The 22,143-nt window shown below is 42.2% G+C and overlaps 1 protein-coding gene across 2 annotated transcripts in view; it reads right to left on the bottom strand.

The window, feature by feature from the left end:
- Window positions 1–3,036: 3,036 nt before the first annotated feature.
- The window catches only part of AIG1 (androgen induced 1), a 287,157-nt gene continuing 268,050 nt past the window's right edge, over window positions 3,037–22,143 (bottom strand). The window contains exons 5-7 of one of the 2 annotated variants that reach the window (XM_055134767.1): window positions 11,904–12,067; window positions 11,236–11,298; window positions 3,037–3,871 (exon numbers count right to left, since the gene is read on the bottom strand). In XM_055134767.1, the coding sequence (XP_054990742.1) occupies window positions 11,273–11,298; window positions 11,904–12,067 (190 nt within the window). In that variant the 3' untranslated portion in view covers window positions 3,037–3,871; window positions 11,236–11,272. The remainder of the gene's footprint in view (window positions 3,872–11,235; window positions 11,299–11,903; window positions 12,068–22,143) is intronic. The other variant, XM_055134765.1, reaches the window with a different exon arrangement.

The following is a 22,143-nucleotide window of genomic DNA, read 5'->3' as shown; positions in this document are numbered from 1 at the left end:
CGTGTGAAAGGTGAAAGCCCAACTGCTGTGCTATCGCTCTAGCCCAACAGTAGAAGCTGGATGTCCCAGAAGATAAGAAGACAGCCAAGGTCGTTGTGAACTAAACTGCTATGAGACAGACTTAGAATCACCCTTAGAAGAGATGGTGAGAAAATACTGCTGCCTTTGCAAGATCCAAGAAGGTTTTAATAGATTTCCATCTCATACCAGGGACTATATTGATTTGCTCCAGCAAGAAGGAAACCTCCTCTAGAATGCCCGGGAGAAGTCACTGCCTAAGCAAGTTTACATAACAGCATCATTCTCTGAAACCCATCCGTCCTCTCTAGGCAAAGCAGATTATTTTGTTGGGCATCCAAGGAAAATAATATCCAAGAGTCCATGACTGGGTGCTTTAACCAGGGTTTTTCTTTTTTTTTTCTTTTTTTTCTTTTTGCTTTTTGGGTCACACCTGGCGATGCACAGGGGTTACTCCTGGCTCTGCACTCAGGAATTACTCCTGGCGGTGCTCAGGGGACCATATGGGATGCTGAAGAATCGAACCCGGGTTGGCCGCATGCAAGGCAAACGCCCTACCCGCTGTGCTATTGCTCCAGCCCCCTAACCAGGGTTTTTCATACAAGGGGGTTGGTTGGTATAGTCTGCTGTAAAACACGTTTAAAATGACTTTCTAAGTGAATCACTTTCTCCTGAGTGTGGAAGCCAGAAGTCCGAGTAAGGTGTTATCAGGTTTCATTTTGCTGAGGCCCCTCTCCCTGACGGGCAGGGCAGACGGCTGCCTCAAAAGCTTTCCCCTGTGTGCTTCCCTTTCCTGTTCATTTAAGTATTCCTGTCAAACTGGATTAGGACCCACTCCCCAAATTTGTTAACCAATTTTCTGAAGACCCCATCTCCAAATACAATCTCCAAATACAAGGTCACAGTCTGGGGTACGGTGGGGGTGGGAAGGGTAGGGCTTCAGAATATCAATTTTGCTGGAGTGGGGGAAGAAAGGGACACAATTTGGCCTTTACCACAGATCAGAACAGGGAAAAGGTCTGTAGCTATGGCAGGAACACCACCTCCAGATCCATCCACATTTGATGGCGGCACTGATGCACCAGCCAAACGGTCTTGCCTGCCTGTTTCAGAGGATTTAGCTTGTCCTTTCTTATTTGTCTTCCATCCATAGCCAGAAAGGCCAACACAGCCATTTGGTTAGCTGTCAGAAACTGGGCATGTGGGTTCACCATACAGAAACTGGGCCTGAGCTATCTATTTGCTTATATTAAAACTACAACAAGTTTACTATGAATTTTTCAGGTGTATTTTGCCAACCCTTTCAATATTTAGTAATTTATCGTGTCTCTATTAAAATACCCAATGTTGCTTTGGGAGGGGGGGTCCCTGCAGGGCCCCCTGGCAATGCTGGCAGTGGGGATCAACTCAGGGCCTTGTCCCTGCCTGGCGTGTTAGCCGGCCATTGAGCCACATCTCTGACTCCTAGGGCTCATTTTGCAACAGACAATAGGAAGTTGGCTTTTCTTTCATGATCTACAGCAAAAATGGCCACTTTTGCAACATGTGAATCAAGTGCATTTATATTTTCTGATAGAACAGATAAGTCAGGCTATAATTCTTTCACAGCATTCCATCAGGTGTTCTATTTCCTTCATAATCATATTTATTCATGAACAATTTTTTCTTCAGGCTGAAAATTGGGTATGGGTACTAGAGTCTCCACACATGTGCTCTGAAAGTATGTCTACTTTGAATTCCCTTAAAATAAGTTATCAATACGGGGCTGGAGACATAATACAGTATTGTGTTGTACTCAGTCCCTGGCACCCCATATTCTCCTCTGCACCTCATCAGGAGTGGTCCCTGAGCACAGAGCCAGGTATAAGCCTGGGGCTCCACCTGTTTTTGTTTTGATCCAACGCTCCCCCAAAATATAAAATAAAAAAGTTATCAGTAACCCTTAGAAAATCCACTCTCCTCCTTCAAGTCCGTGTAGGTCCTTGGCAGGGGCCATTTGAGACAACGAGGCTATGGATTGTTATTAGATTAGGTTGCAGACAAGATAAAAGGGGAAGAGAATGTATGTGCAGGTAGGTGTGGGAGAGAGAGATAGACTGGATCCTAGTGTTTAATGACATTATGATAGCAGTGTATTGTTATTTTCAGATTGAGTGCTTTTTATATTACAAGTATTCTTTTCTTTCTTAAATTTTCACCCCCCTTCTTTCTCATTGTTCTTTGATGGGGAGGGGGTGTCTTGTACACACTTCCTTGGGGTGTCTGCAACACGCATGGTTGTGCTGCATTAGAAACTGAACGCTTTGTTGCAGTGACAGGGATTCCCCCAAAGCAGTGCTCTTGGGGTGCACATAGGTCTGTGGAGGGCCCTAGGAATCAAACTTATGGCAGCATCCTCCTCATGCCTGCAAGGCTGGTGCTCCATTAATGAGCATTCCCTGGGTTCCTCTCTATTTTCTGTTGATCTCTTTCACTGGGGACAATCAGAGCCCATATTTATAAAGTTATATGTTCCAATTTATGTAATATTCTACATGATGCTTTAGGGTTGGGAGGTGGTTAAGTGGTAAAGCACATGGCTTGCATGTGCTTAAACTCTGAGTTTAAACCTCAGCAAGGCAATAAATAAATAGGTAAATGGCCGACTTCATGTTTTGCATGCAGAAGGGCTGGGTTTGATCATCAGAACTACTGGCTCTCTCTGGCATCACCAGGACCAAGTACTGGGCTGGCAATAGCACCTGAGCACTGCTGGGGAGCAACTAAAACAAAAAGTCTGGCCAAAGACCCCAGAAATGAGCTGCTTCTCAGGTCTTCAAAAATTATACCTTTTAGATTTGTCAAAAAGGTATGGATTTTAAAAACAGGAACATTGTAAGAATTTACAGGTGTTACTAAGAGATTTCTACAGGTTACAAAGACGTTACTCTTTTCACCACATAAGTGGGGGAGGCCTGGGGTACTGGGGTGCTTACCAAACATATTTTACACAGGGGTGGCCTGGCCTTTATTAAGATGATAGCTTGTATCCAGGAAAGGGTTCATGATATTGTGAGATGCACATACACCTAGGTTTTCATTGAATTGATGTGATTATTCCTACCAAAGCCTGTGAGAGGAGAGCTACCATCATTGTGACAGACCCGGTGGGGTTTCCTCTCTGGGCATCTCCGGGGCCCAGTTCACTAGTGCACTCATTCAGGCAGCGACAGCCCCAGAAGTACCAATATCTTGCCCTGCATATGCCCTTTTGATTTTTTGCTTTGTTTTGTTTTATTATGTGGTCACATCCGGCAGGGTTCAGGGCTTACGCCTGGCTCTGCCACTCAGGGATCATTCCTGGTGGACTTGAGGGGTCTATGTGGGATGTCAAGGGTTGAATCGGGGTTGGCCGTGTGCAAGGCAAGTGCCCTGCCCACTGTCCCATGGCCCTGGCCCCCTGACCTTTTGATCTTTCACTTATTTCTCAACAAGAAACACCACAGGAATTTATTCATCTTGGAACACATGAAATTACAGGTCTATATATACATTAAAAGAAAAATCCCAATGTTTCATTTAAAAGACTCAGGAGGAAGAGAAGAAAAAAGAATGTCATTATCAACATTGAATTTGGAAGGAAGTTGATAAAGGACAGGAGGGTAAGTTCTTTTAGAAATGCCTGTATTCTCGTATGTTTCTGTATAAAAGCAGTCTTCGTCCTGGGTCTGGGGGGTCGAGGCCGCCGTCACTGGGTTCTTCTGCACTGCCAACGTGCAGGGAGGTATAAATCCTCACTGGTGGTTCAATCCAGCTCTTCCTTATGCACTGGCATTTCATTCCAATTTAGGCTTCTCTTTTTCTTCTTCCATGCCTAGGAATACAGGCAAACAACGTAATTTTAATAGTAGATTAAACCATGAGCAGGCTTTAAAAGCTCTTATCTCCCCCTTCTTCTTACCCACCCCTCTCCACTGTCCTAGGGAGAAAAGTGATTTGTAACTTCCTCCAAGAACGCCCTTCTCACCTCTGTTCCCACCCGGTCCTCCCAAATCATGACAAAACATCTCTGGGATACAAGTGGCACAGAGGTTCTTGACTCACTGAATTAGTATGGAAAACCCAACCATACTTCTGTTATCTACTGCTAGCAGGAAGTGTGTAGTCAGTTTCAAATGGATTTTAATTTTGGTCTTGTTCCTTCATGAGGAAAGGACTCTGGATTTTCAAAAAACAAGACTTTAAAAAGAAATGCTCATAGAATTTTTAGCAACAAGACAGGTTATTTCCATACTCTTAAGTATGTCCTTAAATTCAGGTTGCCTCTATTTAATCCAATCCTGGCAGGAATTACTTTTCTTCCTGAGAGACTAAAATGGACTGAACTGGTAAGACCTCTGCCTGCTCCTATAGTGGACAGTTTGTGATTTTCATCTTCTATATTTTCCTCAATTAAAGATCTGTCTGGCAAAAGCCCCCTGGTTCTTTGTTTTTCAGCTAAACATTTTGCTTCAAACACCAAATTCTCAGAGACTTGTTGAAATTCAAGAATCCCAAATAGGGCAATCTCAGGCCAGGGGCCATACCAGCGCGTGCTCTGCCGAGATGCGACCTGGGTGGCCACATGTTTGTGCGGCCGCTCTGCTGCTGATCAACCATGATCCAGAGGCCAGCTAGACTACTTTTGGTACCAGCAACTGCTTGCAGCAATGTCTCTAGACTGTGAACTAAGCCATAGTCCCACACCGGCCAAGGAGGGTAACAGTCTCTCTTTCTCGTTTTTTTTTCCCTTTTCGGGGAAAAGCGGCATGGCATCCACCATATTATAAGGACCATTAAGGAGGTACAAACTTGGTGGTGCGGGAGGAAAAAAAAAAGAGGTATGAACTTGAAACAGCGGGACGCGTGGGCAGGCGATACTGGTGCGCGCTCTGCGGAGATGAGACCCGGGTGGCTTCATGTTTGTGGGGCCGCTCTGCTGCTGATCAACCAAGATCCAGAGGCCAGCTAGACTACTTTTGGTACCAGAAACTGCTTGCAGCCATGTGTCTAGACTGTGAACTAAGCCATAGCCCCATGTTGCCCCAGGAAGGGAAATGATGCAATTTCTAACATAAATCTCCCTGGAGTTAATTACTAACATACTAAAATACAGAAATCCTAAACCGATATTGTGGCCACGTGACTTCATATCTCTTCATTCTCAGCAATGGAAAATTAATAATCAAATGCTTCCTTGTCAGCAGGGCTGCTTTTTTGTGGGAAACTTTAACAACAATAGTGAGTTTTGTGTTGAAATATGGAATGTAATCAAGGTAAAGGGAAAATGAAGTGAAATTTATCAGCTACACAGGCGGGGGTGTGGAGTGTGGGGTTGGGAGGTATACTGGGGTTTTTGGTGGTGGAATATGTGCACTGGTGAAGGACGGGTGTTCACACATTGTATAACTGAGACATAAGCCTGAAAACTTTGTAACTTTCCACATGGTGATTCAATAAAATAAATAAATTATTTTAAAAAAAAGAATCCCAAATATTGCTTTGCAGGTTTATTGCTATTAAAAAAAAAAAAGAGTTGGAGCTCTCTGATGTCTGAACTCAGAGCCCGTGACCATTTGGTCCCTGATTGTATCTTGAGCTCTCAATCCAGCTTGTCTCATAGTTGGAACTCAACTGGTCATTATGGAAGAAATTGCTGAACAATGAACAAAAGGCTGGACTAGGGGAGCAACAGCAGAAACAAATATGAAACTTCTCCCCAACAGAAAAATGATAAAGCCTCACCCTAGTGAGTCACCAGATGGTGCATATATTAGAACCCCCCACCCCCCCCACTCCTGGGCAGCAGCAGCTCAGCAGCTAGGTGGATTTTTTGTGGGGGGATGGGGTGGGGACTGCGGGATCTGGAGCAAGTGGGACATGTACCGCACAGGTGTCCTCAGAACTAAGGTTTGGTTTCCATGACTAAGGAACTGGCAGGGATCTCTACTGCTATTTTTCCAAAGCTCTTCTTGGAAAACTCCACACTGGGAAGCAAGGACATCTGAGGAGCTGGGGCAGGGGCTGGGGGGTGGGGGGAAAGGCAGGAGATGCCTGAGTTGTTGGATCACTCAGACAAAGACAGAAAAACAAGAATCAGGGTCTCATTGAACTGCACACAGGATATGCTTCCACTTCGAGTCCACCTTCTGCTCCCACATGGAAACAGGCATGGGATGTGGGGTGGGGGGAGGGCAGGGGGCAGGGGCTCTTCACTCAAGTGCCTTTCCTCCTGAGCCTGCTCCCGAGGATGGGGTGACCTGGCAGCAACTGTGGAATCTTCACTCGCAGCGGGGAGGAGATCACGGGGTGCTCACTGACCCAGGCAGGGAAAATGGCTCACCATCTATTTTTGTTTGGCAGCTTTGAGATGGAGGGAAAAAATGATGCAGCTGCAACTAATGTTTGGAAGAATCCAAGGTTCCTCCTAATTTCCACCCCAGAGGCAGAAAGAAACCTGTCACCAAGTTCATGCAGGCGCCGTGCTCTTGCGGGGGGCAACGGGGATAGGCCGCTGCACTCATTCATCTAGTCTGGGTCAGTGCTAGAACTGGGTGGGCCTGGGGGTTGCCTGGAGGAAGCAAAGATCGATGTGTCTGTGACATGGGCTGGCTGTGCCCATCTCGAGCCATTATCACCCGCTTTCTCCACATCCTCACCCCAACTTTTTCCTTTGGACAGTACGAAGGTTAATTTTCTTGAGATGGGGCACCTTGGTCTGACACACTGGAATGGGAATATTTTCTCGGCTTCAGTAGAGAAATGTTCCAGCCATTCTAAGATGAACTGGGAACCTCTTTGGCCCCCAACTTCTTCCCCGTTCATGCACTGAGGCCCTAACCCCAGTACCTTGGGGTAGAAACGATAGGCAAGGGATTTTCTGGAGCACTGCTTTCTAGAGAGATTCAAGATGTGACATCCCCTGGGCCCCAGGAATCATCTTAGCAGAAGACGGGAGAACACTGTGAGACTCTTCTGTCTATTGATCTGGACCCCCCAAGCACTGTAACCCTGGGGTATTTTTTTTTTTTTCAGAAATACTAGACCAGTAGAAAAACACTTCCAGCATGGACTGAAAGGAATGCAGACAGGATTGAATGATGAAGGAAGCGTCATTCCTAAGCAGCTCCACCTTAGTCCCAGAACGTGAGGGAGGACTGCCACGCAGGTGGGGAGGGTTGGGTCAGGTCCTGCCTCCCCATCAGGACAGGGCACCACTAATGTGAAATGTCAAGTGCTTTGCTAACTCTCCCACTGGATGAGGAATTTTGATTCCTTCATCTTCTTTCCCCCTGCTTTCTCTTTCTTTTGGAGGGGGGAAGCATTATCCATGTTTCATGGTCTGTGCTTGGAGCAGGTATATACATGGTCTGGAACTATCTTGCCTTGGGGTTTTGAAAGCAGAAAATTTTCTATTTGATTTCACAGGTTCACAGCTGGGAAGTGACTGTCAGTCTTCCCCACCCCTGAGATGAGACTTTTGGACTTAGAAGTTGAATTTAGAAGACTTTGGGCACTGTTGGGAATGGAGTTTTCAGAGATGAAGGATATACATTTGCGGAGGAGGGTGAAGCAAAAGGCAGGTTACGAATTGTGTTTTGGTATACTGAATTCCTAAATCCCGGTTCTTGGGCATGAACTGTGTTCAGCGAGAGGGTCTTCTCCAGGTTCTAATCAAGTCATGGAGATGGTACTAAGAGTCTATTTATTCATTTATTTTTAAATCACGGGGATACAGGGACTGCTCCCAGTACAGAGTTGGATGTCACCCCAGAAGGTGCTCATGCCAGGAATCAAAACCAGGTCCCCAATGCACTCATACACTCTGCACTGGGAGCCATCTCTGTATGAAAGGGCATCCTTTGGTGACAGCTGTCACACAGAGGTCAACAGGAAGGACAATAGGAAGACAGTCATCCTCACACAGGGCAAGGAGAGGGGCCTCCTACACAGCCCGCAGAGGAAACAATCTTACCAAAGATTGGGATGAAAGGGAGTAGATAAGGTGAGATGAGAATACGGCGCTAAGGAATTTCCATGGTGGAATGTCACAGGGTGGGCCCTTATAACCTGAATTACTTTTTTTCCCTAGGGAAAAGAGAATCATTCTTTTAAATAAAAAAAATATATACTTTTTTTTTTTAAACTTTTGGATCCCACCCAACGATGCTCAGGGATCACTTTTGATAGGGCTTGGGGAACCATACAGGATGCCGGGGATTGAGCCTGGCAATCCCTGGCAAGGCAAGCACCCTGCCTGCTTTACTATCTCTTGGGCCCCTTGACTAACACCTTCTCTGAATTCAGCTATTTGATACCTGTCTCTTGCTTTCAATTTTGACTACCTGAGGACAAGTACCTGAGAGCTGGCACCTACTATAACATTAGCATCTTGATTTTGAACTTCCAGCATCTGGAAGTATGAAACAACATGGGCCTGTTGTGTGAATAACTTTGTTGTTGGATGTCTTTGCGGCTGGCTTGATGGCACTGGCTTGGGAGGCTTCAGAGCAGAGGAGATACCTGGGTCACACCTGGCAGTGCCTGGGGGCCCTCCAGGGCTGTATCCGGGAGGCCTGTGTGGAGTAACGCAGTGCTGGGAATTGAACCTGGGTTGCTTCTCATCGCTTGACTACCTCCCTGCTCTGTTTTGTGATTTTAGCAGTGAGATCCATTTTTCTGAGTCATGTGTCTGAGTGTGCCTGTGTCTGGGTTTCCCAAGGTGACATGCTGATGATTCACTAGAAATAATACTGGATGAGCCTCAGTCAGAAAATGCTGGCTCTGTGACCAGCTATTTTGGTTAGTCACTAAGATTTCCAACCCTCAGCTGTCCCTTAGGAAAAGAAAAGAGTTGGCTTAGATTATTTCCTTCTCATACATTTAAAAAAAAAATTTGTGACTTAAATGAGTTATAATATCTTTTGTAATGCAGTTTTATTTTAAGTTGATGCTCACATAACATAACTAAGGGGAAAATAGTAAATCACTGAAAAAAACATATCATCATCATCATCATCATCATCATCATCATCATCATCATCTCGTTGATCGTAGAATTTCTTGAGCAGTCTCAGTAACGTCTCCATTCACCCTAGCCCTGAGATTTTAGAAGCCTCTCTTTACTCGTCCTGCCACATTGGAGGCTCTTTCAGGGTCAGGGGAATGAGACCCAGCATTGTTACTGGTTTTAGCATATGAATACACCATAGGGAGTTTGTGAGGCTCTCCCATTTGGCAGGAAACTCTCCGTAGCTTGCCAGGTTCTCCTGGTATATAGCTCAAATGAATGGGGTTTAGATGTGGTATTCCTGGACCAGAGAGATAGGCCCGGAGTTCAGGCACTTGTCTTGCATGAAGCTGATGGTGGCTCAATCCCTAGCACTGCACATGGTTCCCTGAGCACTACCAGCAGTGACCCTTGAGGACAAAGCCAAGAGTAGCCTCTGAGTTCTGCCAGGTGTGGTCCTCCAAAACAAAACAAAACAAAACAAATAAGGTAGTTGAGATTCTGGGGGTGAGTTATTTGGGGTATATTAAACAAATGCGTCACTGCAATCCTGCACATGATTATATTCAATTCATTCTAATGTACACACAACACCTTGTTTCCAATTAGCAGTTCCAAAGTCAGCAACCAACAGAACCAGACAGCTGATTTGACCAAAGGTACAAGGTGGGACAGAGGGAAAATCCGAGTCATCTCCAAGAGTAATGGACACTCAACTCCAATCCACTGAGTCCAGAAGGAAACTGTGAACCTGGCATGGTTAGATCACCAAATATTCTGAAAAACTAAAATATCTAGACATAATGTGAAGTCCCACAATTTAGAAATGCTGGTTCAAAAACAACACTTCCCATTCTGTTTATGTTTAACATAATTTGGGACGGGGAGGGGGGCAGGAACAACTTAGGGGAGGTCATCCATCTGTCTGGAACCATCTCCTGAATGAAATGGATACTCTTGGCACACAATTATCTGCTTCTGTGGAATTCACTAGATAGTTCTATGTAGAAAGACTTAATCTCTTTATCTGAAATAAGTTACAAAATATTAGTGAACCCTAATTAATGTCACTTAAGGAAATGGCACAAATTAAATTGAACACATCACTCATTTACAAAACCTTGTTTCACTATTTATCTTTTACTTTGCAGTCAAAACTGCTAAAAGGAAGATTTCTTTCCTTTCCTTTCCGATTTTCCAGATTTCTATTAACTTCGATTGTTTTTTGTTCTCCTGCCTTTCAGGTTATCTTCTCATATGAGCACCAAGACCTAACTCATTGTCAAAATCAAACAAATGGCGGAAAAATGCTTACAAGCACTCTGTGGACAACGCAGATTGGAAATATTAGCTTCAATTTAAATATTGCCTTTCTCCCAGAAGCTGAGAAAGTTTCCAATTTAATCCTAAAAATATTTCTGTAAGTTAACTAAATAGTTTTATAAGTTAACTGATGGGGAAAGATTACTGTTCCCATTTACAGGGAAGTAAACTAAGAGAATATCTGGTATCCTAAGCTGTGGCCTGAATTAAAAACAACTATTTGACAATATTATGTATTTTTTTAAAAAGAGACCACTTATTAAAATAAAGCCAGCTGCTGAGAAAAGAAACCCTCAAATTCCTTTGAGCCATTTAATATTGGTTAATATCTTAACCACATACAGTCTTAGAAGATTCCTGACACACAAGATGTCTGATTCAATAACCATGCAACAATTGTATTTTATTTGATTAGATTAACTTCCTGGCTTAGTGTCTGGCACAGAGTAGGGCACTCAGTATTGGCAAAAAAAAAGATCACTGGGAGGGGCCTGAGAGATAATACAGTGGGAAGGGCACTGGCCTTGTATGTAGCTGGTCTGGGCTCAATCCCCCACACCCCATATGGTCCCCTGAGAACCACCAGGAGTAATTTCTGAGTGCAAAGCAAGGAGTAACTATTGAGCATTGCTGGGTGTGGCCCCCAAATAAAACAAAACAAAAACAAAACCCAAACAGAACAAAACAGATGATTGAGAGGTCATGTCTGAAATGTTGTGACCGTATTGGAGGTGATGCCAAGAGCTTTGCTAAACCCCCAAACCATCTTGCCATGGGTTCGGTTTCCATGCAGGACTCAAATAACTAAATTTGTCTACTGTTTCTTTTTCCATGGTCCCATTTTTTAAATATTTTATATATCTTACGGACAGTTTGGGCAGGTTTTGCACAGCTTGGATAACATTATGTGCTTTGCAAAGATGGAGGCTCTGCCATAAATAGAAACAAAAGAGAAATGAAGTCAGAGGTTAACAGTTTTTTCAGCAATGAAATACTACCCTTTACTGCCCGCACCTCTCTGCCTCCATCAGCCCTTGAATCAGACCTGTCACTAGTGCAGCACAGGGCCAGAGGTACACTGTGCCTAAGAGTTTTAGCAGAATGGTGGAGAGACTTCTAGGATGACAATGCACCTACCCAGAGGGTGACAAAATAAGTGGAGACTGGTATAGCTTCTAATGACACTGGTTACATTTATATTTCACTTAACTGGGGGTCTCTTTAGCTAAGGCAGCTAAAGACAGGATGAATGTCTTACTTTCCCCCCCCCCCCTGCTAACATTACATTTCCTCCTATAAAAATTTATAGACATGCTTCTCTTCTCTTACGTCTGAACGTCTTACTAGCTAATAAGACAGAGTGAATAATATACCTTCCCTGCAGGTGACAGCAGCTCTTAAATTAATGCTGGGGCTATAAAACAGTAATTCTTCCTAAGTGATCCTGTGCTATAGTGGAATTTTCCTTAAGTCGCTACCCATGCTCTTTGAAAAAGAAATTCTCTTGCTTTATGCTCCCCTTAACAATACTTACTTCTCTCTGTGTCCCAGATATAGTTGTTCAGAACTTCTCCCAGCAGGTACAAAAAGTTCATTAAGATGGTTGTGGACGAGAAGAAGATGATTCTGGCTCCCTGGCCGATGTGTTCCAGGAAAGGGTACACCCACATCCCAGTGACGTGGTGCACCCAACACACCCTGGAATGAAATGGGAAGGGAAAAAAAAAGACAGGAGTTACTTGCATGTCAGATTTGGGGAGATGTTACAAATACAGATCCACTAGCCCAGCCATTCTTCAGCAACCAGTCACGAGTTTGATCTTATCATTCAGGAGCTATCAGAAACTTTGTTTGTTTTCTTTGGCTTTCTATTTATACTGGGAGAGTCTGGCAAACTCCCGGTGGCGGGTGGCATATTCATATGCCAAAACCAGTAATAATGCTGGGTCTTATTCCCCTGACCCTGAAAGAGCCTCCAATGCAGCACCATTGGGAAGGACGAGTAAAAAGACGCTTCTAAAATCTCAGGGCTAGGACGAATGGAGACGTTACTGAGACTGCTTGAGAAAACCGATGATCAAATGGGATGATGATACTGGAAGAAGTTCTTGACACTGGAAGAAGAGTTGCAGGTGGCACAGAAATTTCCAGTACACTCTTAACTCTCCTGCATGTTATAAAGCTGCAGTGCAATGGGGCAATCACTAAAGTGAGAAAATTGACGGTAGTAGAACGCTAGAATGAAACAGCAGTTATTACTCAGAATTTCCCCATTTTCCTATTCAAGAATTCAACCCCGGAGGCTGCATGTCCTGTGTCTTGAGTCTCCTCCAACCCGGTAGCTTCTCAATCTCTCCTTACACTTACTTAACACTTGAGGGTTTCTCGCAAGTATTTAAAACTGTTCTTTTATCCAAATGTTCTTAAGAATCTTTGTAATCTCTGTTGCAAATTATGAAACCATTTTGCTTCAGTTAGACAACCACACTCACTCTCCTATGCCTTAGGTGAACATGTGCCAGGCATCTTGGCCTACTGCCCCCTCTAGATACCAATATGTATCCCATATACTGCATATATTCTAGTCTGTGTACCCCAAAGATGCATCTCATAATCTTGCTGATGACTGACCTTTCATATTCTGAATTTGGGATTTGGATCCCTAATTGGTCCTTGTTTTTTCCTTTTATATAAAACTTCTGAATCTCCTCATCAGCTGCCCTCCAGAACTCACGGCTGCTTCTCCCGGAAAGGAGCATAAAATGAGGCCCCCATTACCATGCCACTGGACTCTGCACCAGGGGTACCCCAGAGGGGGGTGGGTGAGAGCCCTCCCCACCCCAAGGGACCCAGTCCCGGCAGCCTACCTCCACTACCTAACCGCTGCCATGCTCCAGCCCTTTCCAAATGCTCAGGTTGAGCCTCACACATGAGTGAACATATTCTTGGACTGTGCGGCCACGACACATCATCATAAAGGTAAATAAACTACTGACAGTATCCCACCCGCATGGAAGAGTCTTGCAAACTTCTCGTGGCACATTCGATATGCCAAATACAGTAACAATAACAGGTCTCATTTCCCTGACCCTGAAAAGAGCCTCCAATTGTCGGGGAAAATGAGTAAGGAGAGGTTGCTAAAATCTCAGGGTTGGGACGAATGGAGATGTTTCTGGCGCCCACTCCAGTAAATTCATGAACAATGGGATGACGGTGATATAACACTTCTAATTATTATGTTTGTGTCCCAGAGATAGTTTAGATTTGATGGGAATAGCAGTATCATGAAATCCACTCTTTTCATAGGTTTGATTTAAACTGTTTGCTACACTGGTATTGATATAACTTCTAAGAGCTAATTTCCAGAGTATTATTGAATTCCTCACTATATCAACCTTTATCAATTTTGAAGAGGATAGAAAATAGAAATAATTTTGTATTAGTTTGGAGAAAAAAAGTACATTTTTTTGGTGAAGTTTGGGGGTACTCCCAGGGTTCCTGTGAATTATGTGTCATTGAGAACCAAACAGAAGGCATCACACATGCTAGGTTTATGCTCTACCAATGAGCTATCAACCTGGCCTGAGATTACTTTTTATACTTACTTGCCTTGGACTGTTTTCTGGGTAGGGCGTTTGCCTTGCACACAGCCGACCTGAGTTCGATTCCTCTGCCCCTCTCGAGGAGTCTGGCCAGCTACCAAGAGTATCTCGCCTACATCGCAGAGCCTGGCAAGCTACCCGTGGCGTATTTGATATGCCAAAAACAGTAACAAGTCTCACAATAGAGACATTACTGGTGGCCGCTTGAGCAAATTGATGAACAATGGGAAAACAGTGCTACAGTGCTACAATACTGTGATTTACCAAGTTCTTTATAATAGTTGTTTCAGCTATTCAATATTCCAACACCACTCCAACCACTAATGTGACCTTCAATAGTTTCACACCTACTTCCCCAAACCTTCCCTCTTACCAGGCACAAAAAAATATTTACTTCATATTACTTGTTACAACCTAATGGCAGCTGGAACTATTATTATTATTTTTAATTTTATTGAATCACCGTGAGATAGCTATAAGCTTTCATGTTTGGGTTACAATCTCACAATGATCAAACACCCATCCCTCCACCAGTGCACATTCCCCACCACTGATATTCCGGGTATACCCCATCCTTCCCACCCTCCTTCTGCCTCCATAGCAGACTATTTCCCCCATACTTTCTCTCTACGTTTGGGCATTATGGCTTGCGACACAGACACTGAGAGGTCATCATGTTTGGGCTGTTATCTACTTTCAACACACATCTCCCATCCCAACTGATTCCTCCAGCCATCATTTTCTTAGTGATCCCTTCTCTATTCCATCTGCCTTCTCCCCTTTGCTTGTGAAGCAGTCTTCCACCTATGGGGCAATCCCCCTGGCCCTCGTATCTACTGTCTTTGGATGTCAGCCTCATGTGATGTTATTCTATACTCCACAAATGAGTGGAGTCCCTCTATGTCTGTCCCTCTCTTTCTGACTCATTTCACTTAGCATGATACTCTCCATGTCTATCCATTTGTAAAGCAAATTTCATGACTTCATCTCTCCTAACAGCTGCATAGTATTCCATTGTGTAGATGTACCAAAGTTTCTTTAACCAGTCATCTGTTATAGGGCACTCGGGTTGTTTCCAGATTTTGGCTATCGTGAACAGTGGCAGCTGGAACTATTAAAAAAATCAATAAACATCATGACCATTCAATCTCACAATGATGTTACTAAAGTCATTGTCTAAGGACTTACTGAACTGATTGGTGGCCATTGAGCCATTCATGTTGTCTTCATTCAATGAGCTTGGAAATCTTCTATGCAACTTTCCCATCAAATTTTCTGTGCTCCTACTAAGCTGTCAGTACTATAAAATCTGGATGTGTTGAAAGCACATATGCAGCTACATGCTCCGGGAGCTTTGGAGCTGGAAGTATTTGGTGGCTTAATGGCTTGATGGTTTGATACTTAGTTGTGGAGCTGAGCCGTTTCTATCACAGAGAATGTTGGGTGTGGGTCGGGGCTGCTGGGTCTTCTCACAGGGGTTTCTGAGAAGGTTTCTGAGTTCTCAGCTTGTGAAAAACTGCTTCATGAGCATAGGGGAGAAGGCAGATGGAATAGAGAAGGGATCACTAAGAAAATTATGGCTGGAGGAACCAGTTGGGATGGGAGATGCATGCCCAAAGTAGATAATGGACCAAACATGATGACCTCTTTCAGTGTCTGTGTTGCAAGTCATAATGCCCCAAAGTAGAGAGAAAGTATGGGGAATATTATCTGCCATGGAGTCAGGGGGAGGGTGGGAAAGGTGGGGTATGCCCGGGATATTGGTGGTGGGGAATGTGCACTGGTGGAGGGATGGATGTTTGATCATTGTGAGATTGTAACCCAAACATGAAAGCTTGTAACTATCTCATGGTGATTCAATAAAATAAAATAAAATAAAAATAAAAATAAATAAAAAACAGAGTTCTCAGCTTGGAGACCTGTCCACCTGGATGACTTAGTTCTTTTCAAGATTAGTTATGGAGCTGGGTCATTTCTATGCCTGAAGGTGCTGGATGCGGGTAAGCGACAGTGGCCCTTCCAGAAGAAAGGGGAATCTTTGCACCTCCATCTTAAGGAAATACACAGCCTTAGTCCTCTTTACTAAGTTTGTGTACATATATATTACCTACTTCTGTATATCTGAGGCAGGGCTAATATGGGTGACAGTGATTCCCAAGTAGCCTTGGGTGCAACTGCGGGACATTTTCTTATTGTGCAAAGAAGGTGGATTTCCAGGGAAGGTGTGCTGATCCTTTCTTTTTCTTCTGAAAAGAGAGACCAAAAAATATTGGGTACTTCTGGTTACAGGCAAGAAACCTGGGATTCATTACTATAGAACTTGCAGTCTCAATGATGGTGATAACACTTTTCTCAGAACTTGAAAACTGGTTCTGGAAAAGTGGTGAATGAGTATTACCCCCCTCCTCTCCTATTATTGATGGTGCAGGGATCTAACACATGCAAGACAAATCTCTGCCACTAATCTACCACTAAGTACAGACATCTTACTATTTTAATGTATAACTTATAGAGACATATTCACACAGAACATAAACACGTGATATTACTATTTCATGGGCCCAGCGACTGAAATTACAAACATATATTCAAAAGGATTTATATATTTATTTTTTTTTTGTTTGGGGAACACTACCAAGTAGCTGTTTTGGTGCTAACAACCCAAGTATCCATCAGCTAAAGGATGTGCGAACAAAGAATGTTGTATATACATACAATGAAATATTATGCAATTATAAGGAAAATAAAATCTCGATGTAAGCTACGTCATCAATGGATCTTGAAAAAATTATGCAAAGTGAAATAAGATAAACACAGAAGGACAAATACTGTATGATTCCATTTCCATGAAGTCCAAAAAGGGCAAATTCATAAAGACTGAACATATAATAACATAAAATAACAGATTATTAATGGTTGGGGAGAGGGGTATAAGGAGTTATTAAATATAATGAGGGTAGCATTTATGTTGAGGATAAGAGATTGTTTCAGGTATAGATAGTGGTGATGGTTACATAATATCATGAATTTATTTAATGACACTGGATTATACACTTACAAGTGGTCAAAAACAATAAACATTATATCATGTCTATTTTGCCACCATTAAAAATTTCTAAGGGGCAAACGATCACTGTATGACTGAAATGCAAAGATGAAAGTTCATAAACTTGTAACTGTACCTCATGGTGATTCACTAATAAAAAATTTTTTAAAATTAAAAAAATTTCTAAGGAGTAGAAATTAATGTTTCCTTGGTGTAGGGGAAATAGCAATGAGAAAATTTAAGAAATGCTGCCTGAAAGTCAAGGATCAGTCATCATGTCTCCACGTCAGTTTGAATAACTGTCCAAACTAATAGATTTTTTCCAAAAGCAGATGCCAAGAAAGTCAAATTTTCTGTTCTTTAAAAATGGAAGCATTTTTCCTTTCCAGCAGGTCCAAATGGAAGCATTTGTGAGAATCAGCAGAAATAAAAAAATTTAAAACCACCCCACATATTTCTGATACATCATATATTTCCTGTCCATAACTTAGAAGCATTTTATCTTCTTAATCTTGTCTTAACTAGCACAAGGTATTATGTACCCATCCAGTGGCTTATTAATTTCCATCAAGATAATATGCAATATCCCCAAAATGCAATACCATAAAGTTGTAATTGGTCTTTCAAAGCAACTTCCAAAATTATAGTCTGACTCACCATAAAATTGTTTCCTCAATTAGGCAAACTAGGAACAATTCAAATTATGAATGGCAGTTAGAGTTTTAATACCTGTTCTAACATTCTACTTGTTTTTCATAGGCTCAAACTTCCTTTTGCACTTCCCAGTAGCATCTCTGAAGTAAGGTCTCTAAAGTCCTCTGATGTTGTTTGCAATGTATTTCCCTTCTGTGCAGAATCATCTTATAATCCTGAATGGCTATAACATCCACAGCTATATCCTTTGTATATGCAGGTGGCTCCTAAGCTTGTATTTCCAGGATTGGCCTTTCTCTGACCTCCAGAACTGCATATGATGCCCCACCGTATCTCACTCCTCAGAGGATGCATTTCCAATCTGAATTCCATGAAATCATTATTTCCTCACACCTTGATTATTGCACATGGTCCATCTGCTCCCTCCCCATCACATCTTCCACTTCTCAAACCAATGGCTACTTATCGAGCTGTATCAGATGTAATAATCCAGGCTGTACCAGAACTCTGCTCCATCCTTGCCGGCCCTCTAAGAGTAGAAGCCAGTGGAACTAGATAGTTCTACAAGAGTTCAACTAAGCTCGTCAAGCACTTTCCCAACTCCTTTGCCTACTACATCCTCCCCGCCTCTTCTCACTCCACATGCATAATCCAGACTCCTTGATATTCTTTGAGTGTGCTAAGCACTCTTAGTTCCCGAACGCCAAACTTGACTCCTAACCACCTTCTCCCAAACTCTCCCAAGTTCCCAAGTTCCCTGTGTCCTTTCAGCTTTCCTCGAAATATCACCTTCTCTTTTGAAGACGAAGATGTCTTTTTTGGCTACTAGATCTAAAAATTGCACCCCCTATTTTAAATCTCACTTTTCTATTCCTTGCATTTCCTTCGCAGTAGACAAAATTAAGTTCTTATCTGTTTCTTGTCTGTACAATGCACGCAGACATTCTTCTCTATTATGTTCATGGCGATCCTCTACGGACGTTAGAGCACTCTATGGTATGAGTAAGCACTCAATAAATACTTTTCTGAATTAGTTATTGAGTAAGGAAGCATTTAAAAACAGCCCCTGGTTATTCAGCTATTACTGAGAATGACTGCACTCATTTGTGAGATATTAAAATAAAACACAATATGAGACTAATACCCAAAGATAGTAAAAGTGAGGGACAGGAAGACTAGCCCATGGTTAGAAGCTTGCCACAAGTGGTCTGGGTGGGCAGTTAGGACAATGAAGGGGCCACTATAACAATGATAGTTGGAAATGATCACTCTGGATAAGAACTGAGTGCTGAAAGGAGGTAAAGTGATATACATGATAACCGTTCAGTAACAATATTGCAAATCACAGTGCTTAAAGGGGGGGGCAGAGACAGAAACAGAGAAAGAGAGAGAGAGAGAGAGAGAGAGAGAGACAGACAGACAGACAGACAGACAGACAGAGAAATAATGCCCCACAGTGTCGGCTGGGGTGGGGGCGGAGGCAGAAAGGAAACTAGAGACATTGGTGGGAAAGGAACATTGTGTTACTGAAACCCAATCATGAACAACTTTGTAACTGTGTCTCATGGTGATTCAATAAAAATAAATTAAAAAAATCTTAATTACAGACATTACAGACACTTAATAACAAACACTTGAACATATTTTTTAAAAAATAACAAAAGCTGGGGGCCGGAGCGATAGCACAGCGGGTAGGGCGTTTGCCTTGCACATGGCTGACCCGGGTTCGATCCCCGGCATCCCATATGGTCCCCCAAGCACTGCCAGGAGCAATTCCTGAGTGCAAAGCCAGGAGTAACCCCTGAGCTTCGCTGGGTGTGACCCAAAAAGAAAAAAAAATAACAAAAGCTGAAAGTGAAGCTCAGTGGTAGAGTACATGCTTCACAGTTCTGAGGCTCTGTGTTTGATCCCTGGCATCACAAAACTGAAACAAACCAAAAAGAACTTACATCCATGCCAAAAATAGTCATAGTTCTTTGCTTCCTAATCTTTATACATTTAAGTAAACTCTTTCTATACAGAAAATAATAATTTAAATTTTAAAAATGTCTGCGATTTTCAACAATAAGTATTTTCAGTTCTGTAGGCCATACAGAGAGACTCTGTCACAGTTCTTAACTCTATCATCATGCAGAGGTAAACAAATGTACGTTAGCTGTGTTCCAGTAAAACTTTATGGACACAAGAAATTTGAAACTGTAATTTTCATGTGATATGTTTGCTTATTTTTGAGCCACACCTGATTCTGCTCAGGGATTACTCCTGACTCTGGGCTCAGGAATCACTGCTGGTGGGGACTGGGGGAATTTATGGGGTGAGAGGGATTGAACTGGGTTGGCAGTGTGCCAGGTGAGTGCCCAACTTGCTAAATGCCATCCTCTTTTACTTCCTTTCGATCATTAGAAAAATAAAACTGACAGATACTCCAAGAGTCATGAAAGAAAAATCCAAAATAAAAACGATTTTTAGGAGCTGGATGTAGTCCACTGGCTCCAGTTTACTTCCCCGTAGAGTTTAAGTCATTCTCTGTGCTTCACAGAGCATCGTCGTACACACCCTGTCATTTAGTGTGCTCCTCAGTCTTAGGTATAGCACTGATCTCACTGCTGCAGGAATCAGAGTTGATAAAGTATGAATGAGATCATGCCAGAACTGACTATGGAAGAGTAAAATTCTCAAATCAGAGAAGCAGATAAGCTATTCTGAGTATGGTGCTTTATTATAAGAAGTCATCCCTCTGCCATATATAACCACCCTGTTAGAAATGATTATCCCCATTTCACAGATAAAGAAAATGAGACTGGATTAAATTACTTGTCTAAAAATCCTGGCGCAGTCAAATGAGAAATGCACATCTGATTTCTTTGTTGTTGTATAGACTTCCTTCCTAAAATGAGGCACTTAACTCTGGATCCAAAAACAAAATGAGGATTTTCTTGTTTTTTAAGTTTGCTTGAATTGGGAGGTCTTGAAACCATTGAAGACCTATTATGTAGGGTTTCACCTGAATTGGTGTGAATGATGCATTTACTTGTTCCAACAGGCTGTGCTCTCACCATTTGTTTTCCTGATATAATCACAGCTCAATTTTCTGCACAAAAATGACTCATGATCTTGCTTACCTATTTGTAGAGTTGTCAGTTCTTGGTTGCCTTTCAATTTCTGTTTCTTAGCTACTTTTGTTTTAGTATGCAAGTAGTTTTTCTTTAAACACGATTTTATATATATATTGTTAAATTTTAGCTCAGAAATTGGTAACCTTGTATATGCATGCATGTTCATACATATACAACTATCAACATATTAAGATCTCTGGAACTGCATGTTTTATTAAATGTATATCTAATTTCATTCATTTTCATGAGCAATCGAAAATTTCTGTTATTGTCTCCCACCTGTGTATTATGTATTGCTCCACTCAAGTAAATGAGGCAAAGGGGATTTCCATCCTCACAGAATTCAGTCTAATAAGGAATACAGTTATCAAAGGAGTGATTTGAGATGTAGTCAGAATAAAGGCATCCAAAGAAGATCCAAAGGTATCATGGCTTCAGTTCGTATATTCTCTGCTTCTGTGAATTTTATCCTTACCATTTAGACTTTATATATCTTGTATTCTCAACTTTCCTTTGAACCATGTTTCTCATAGCTCATAGGTATGCTCAAATGCCTTTCATGAACACAACCATAAAAATTCTATCAGTTCCATTAAAACAAAACTGCTCGATGTGTATTTTCTTTAAAAGCAAACTTCCCCCAAAGTGTTGTTTACTCACTGATCTTACAGCCACACTTTGCACTGATTCTTCCACCTCTAGCAGTATGGGCCCTTAATATTCCACACAAACACAATGGCTTTTTCCAACAATTTCCCCTGCCTTTTGCTCTTCTTGTTTCCATCTCTCGAGCAGCCTTCACTGCCCAACCATTACATGTTGAAGTTCCCTAAGGCTTTGCTTTTAAATCTTTTATCCCCATTTTATGCATTTTCAATTGATGAGCTCATTTGTGTAAACTATTTAGTTATTTTACAAACTCATGTCCTAATCCAGATATCAACTCTGTTCCATTTGAGTTTTATCAAGGAATTCTCAAAACATTTTGTACCACTAAAGGATACCTCACACTTGGTACTGCTATAGACAAATCATTTTCTCTTACTTTTAAGACCTGTTCTTCTCTGGTATTCCTTGTTTCTGAAAGATGATGGTACCATTAATTTAGTTTCAAAACACAAATCTTGGAGTCATCTATTAAAATTCTTGTCACAGGACACAGTCCCTGACCTTGTCCAGGTTATCTTGTAGAACTCGCCAATATATAATTTTCCCCCTTCATGTCTGTTAACAGTATCACAATTTGTGTTACAGTGATGTTTGTCTGCCAGATAATAATTCTAACTTATTTCCACATCTTCTTTTCTTTCCTTTCAATTCACCTTCACAGCTGCCACAGTGATCTTTCCAAACTAG

Source organism: Sorex araneus, chromosome 4, assembly GCF_027595985.1.
Source record: "Sorex araneus isolate mSorAra2 chromosome 4, mSorAra2.pri, whole genome shotgun sequence".
Taxonomy (NCBI): domain Eukaryota; kingdom Metazoa; phylum Chordata; class Mammalia; order Eulipotyphla; family Soricidae; genus Sorex; species Sorex araneus.
Note: the sequence above shows the minus strand (reverse complement) of the source record. Positions and strands in the feature narration are given on the sequence as shown.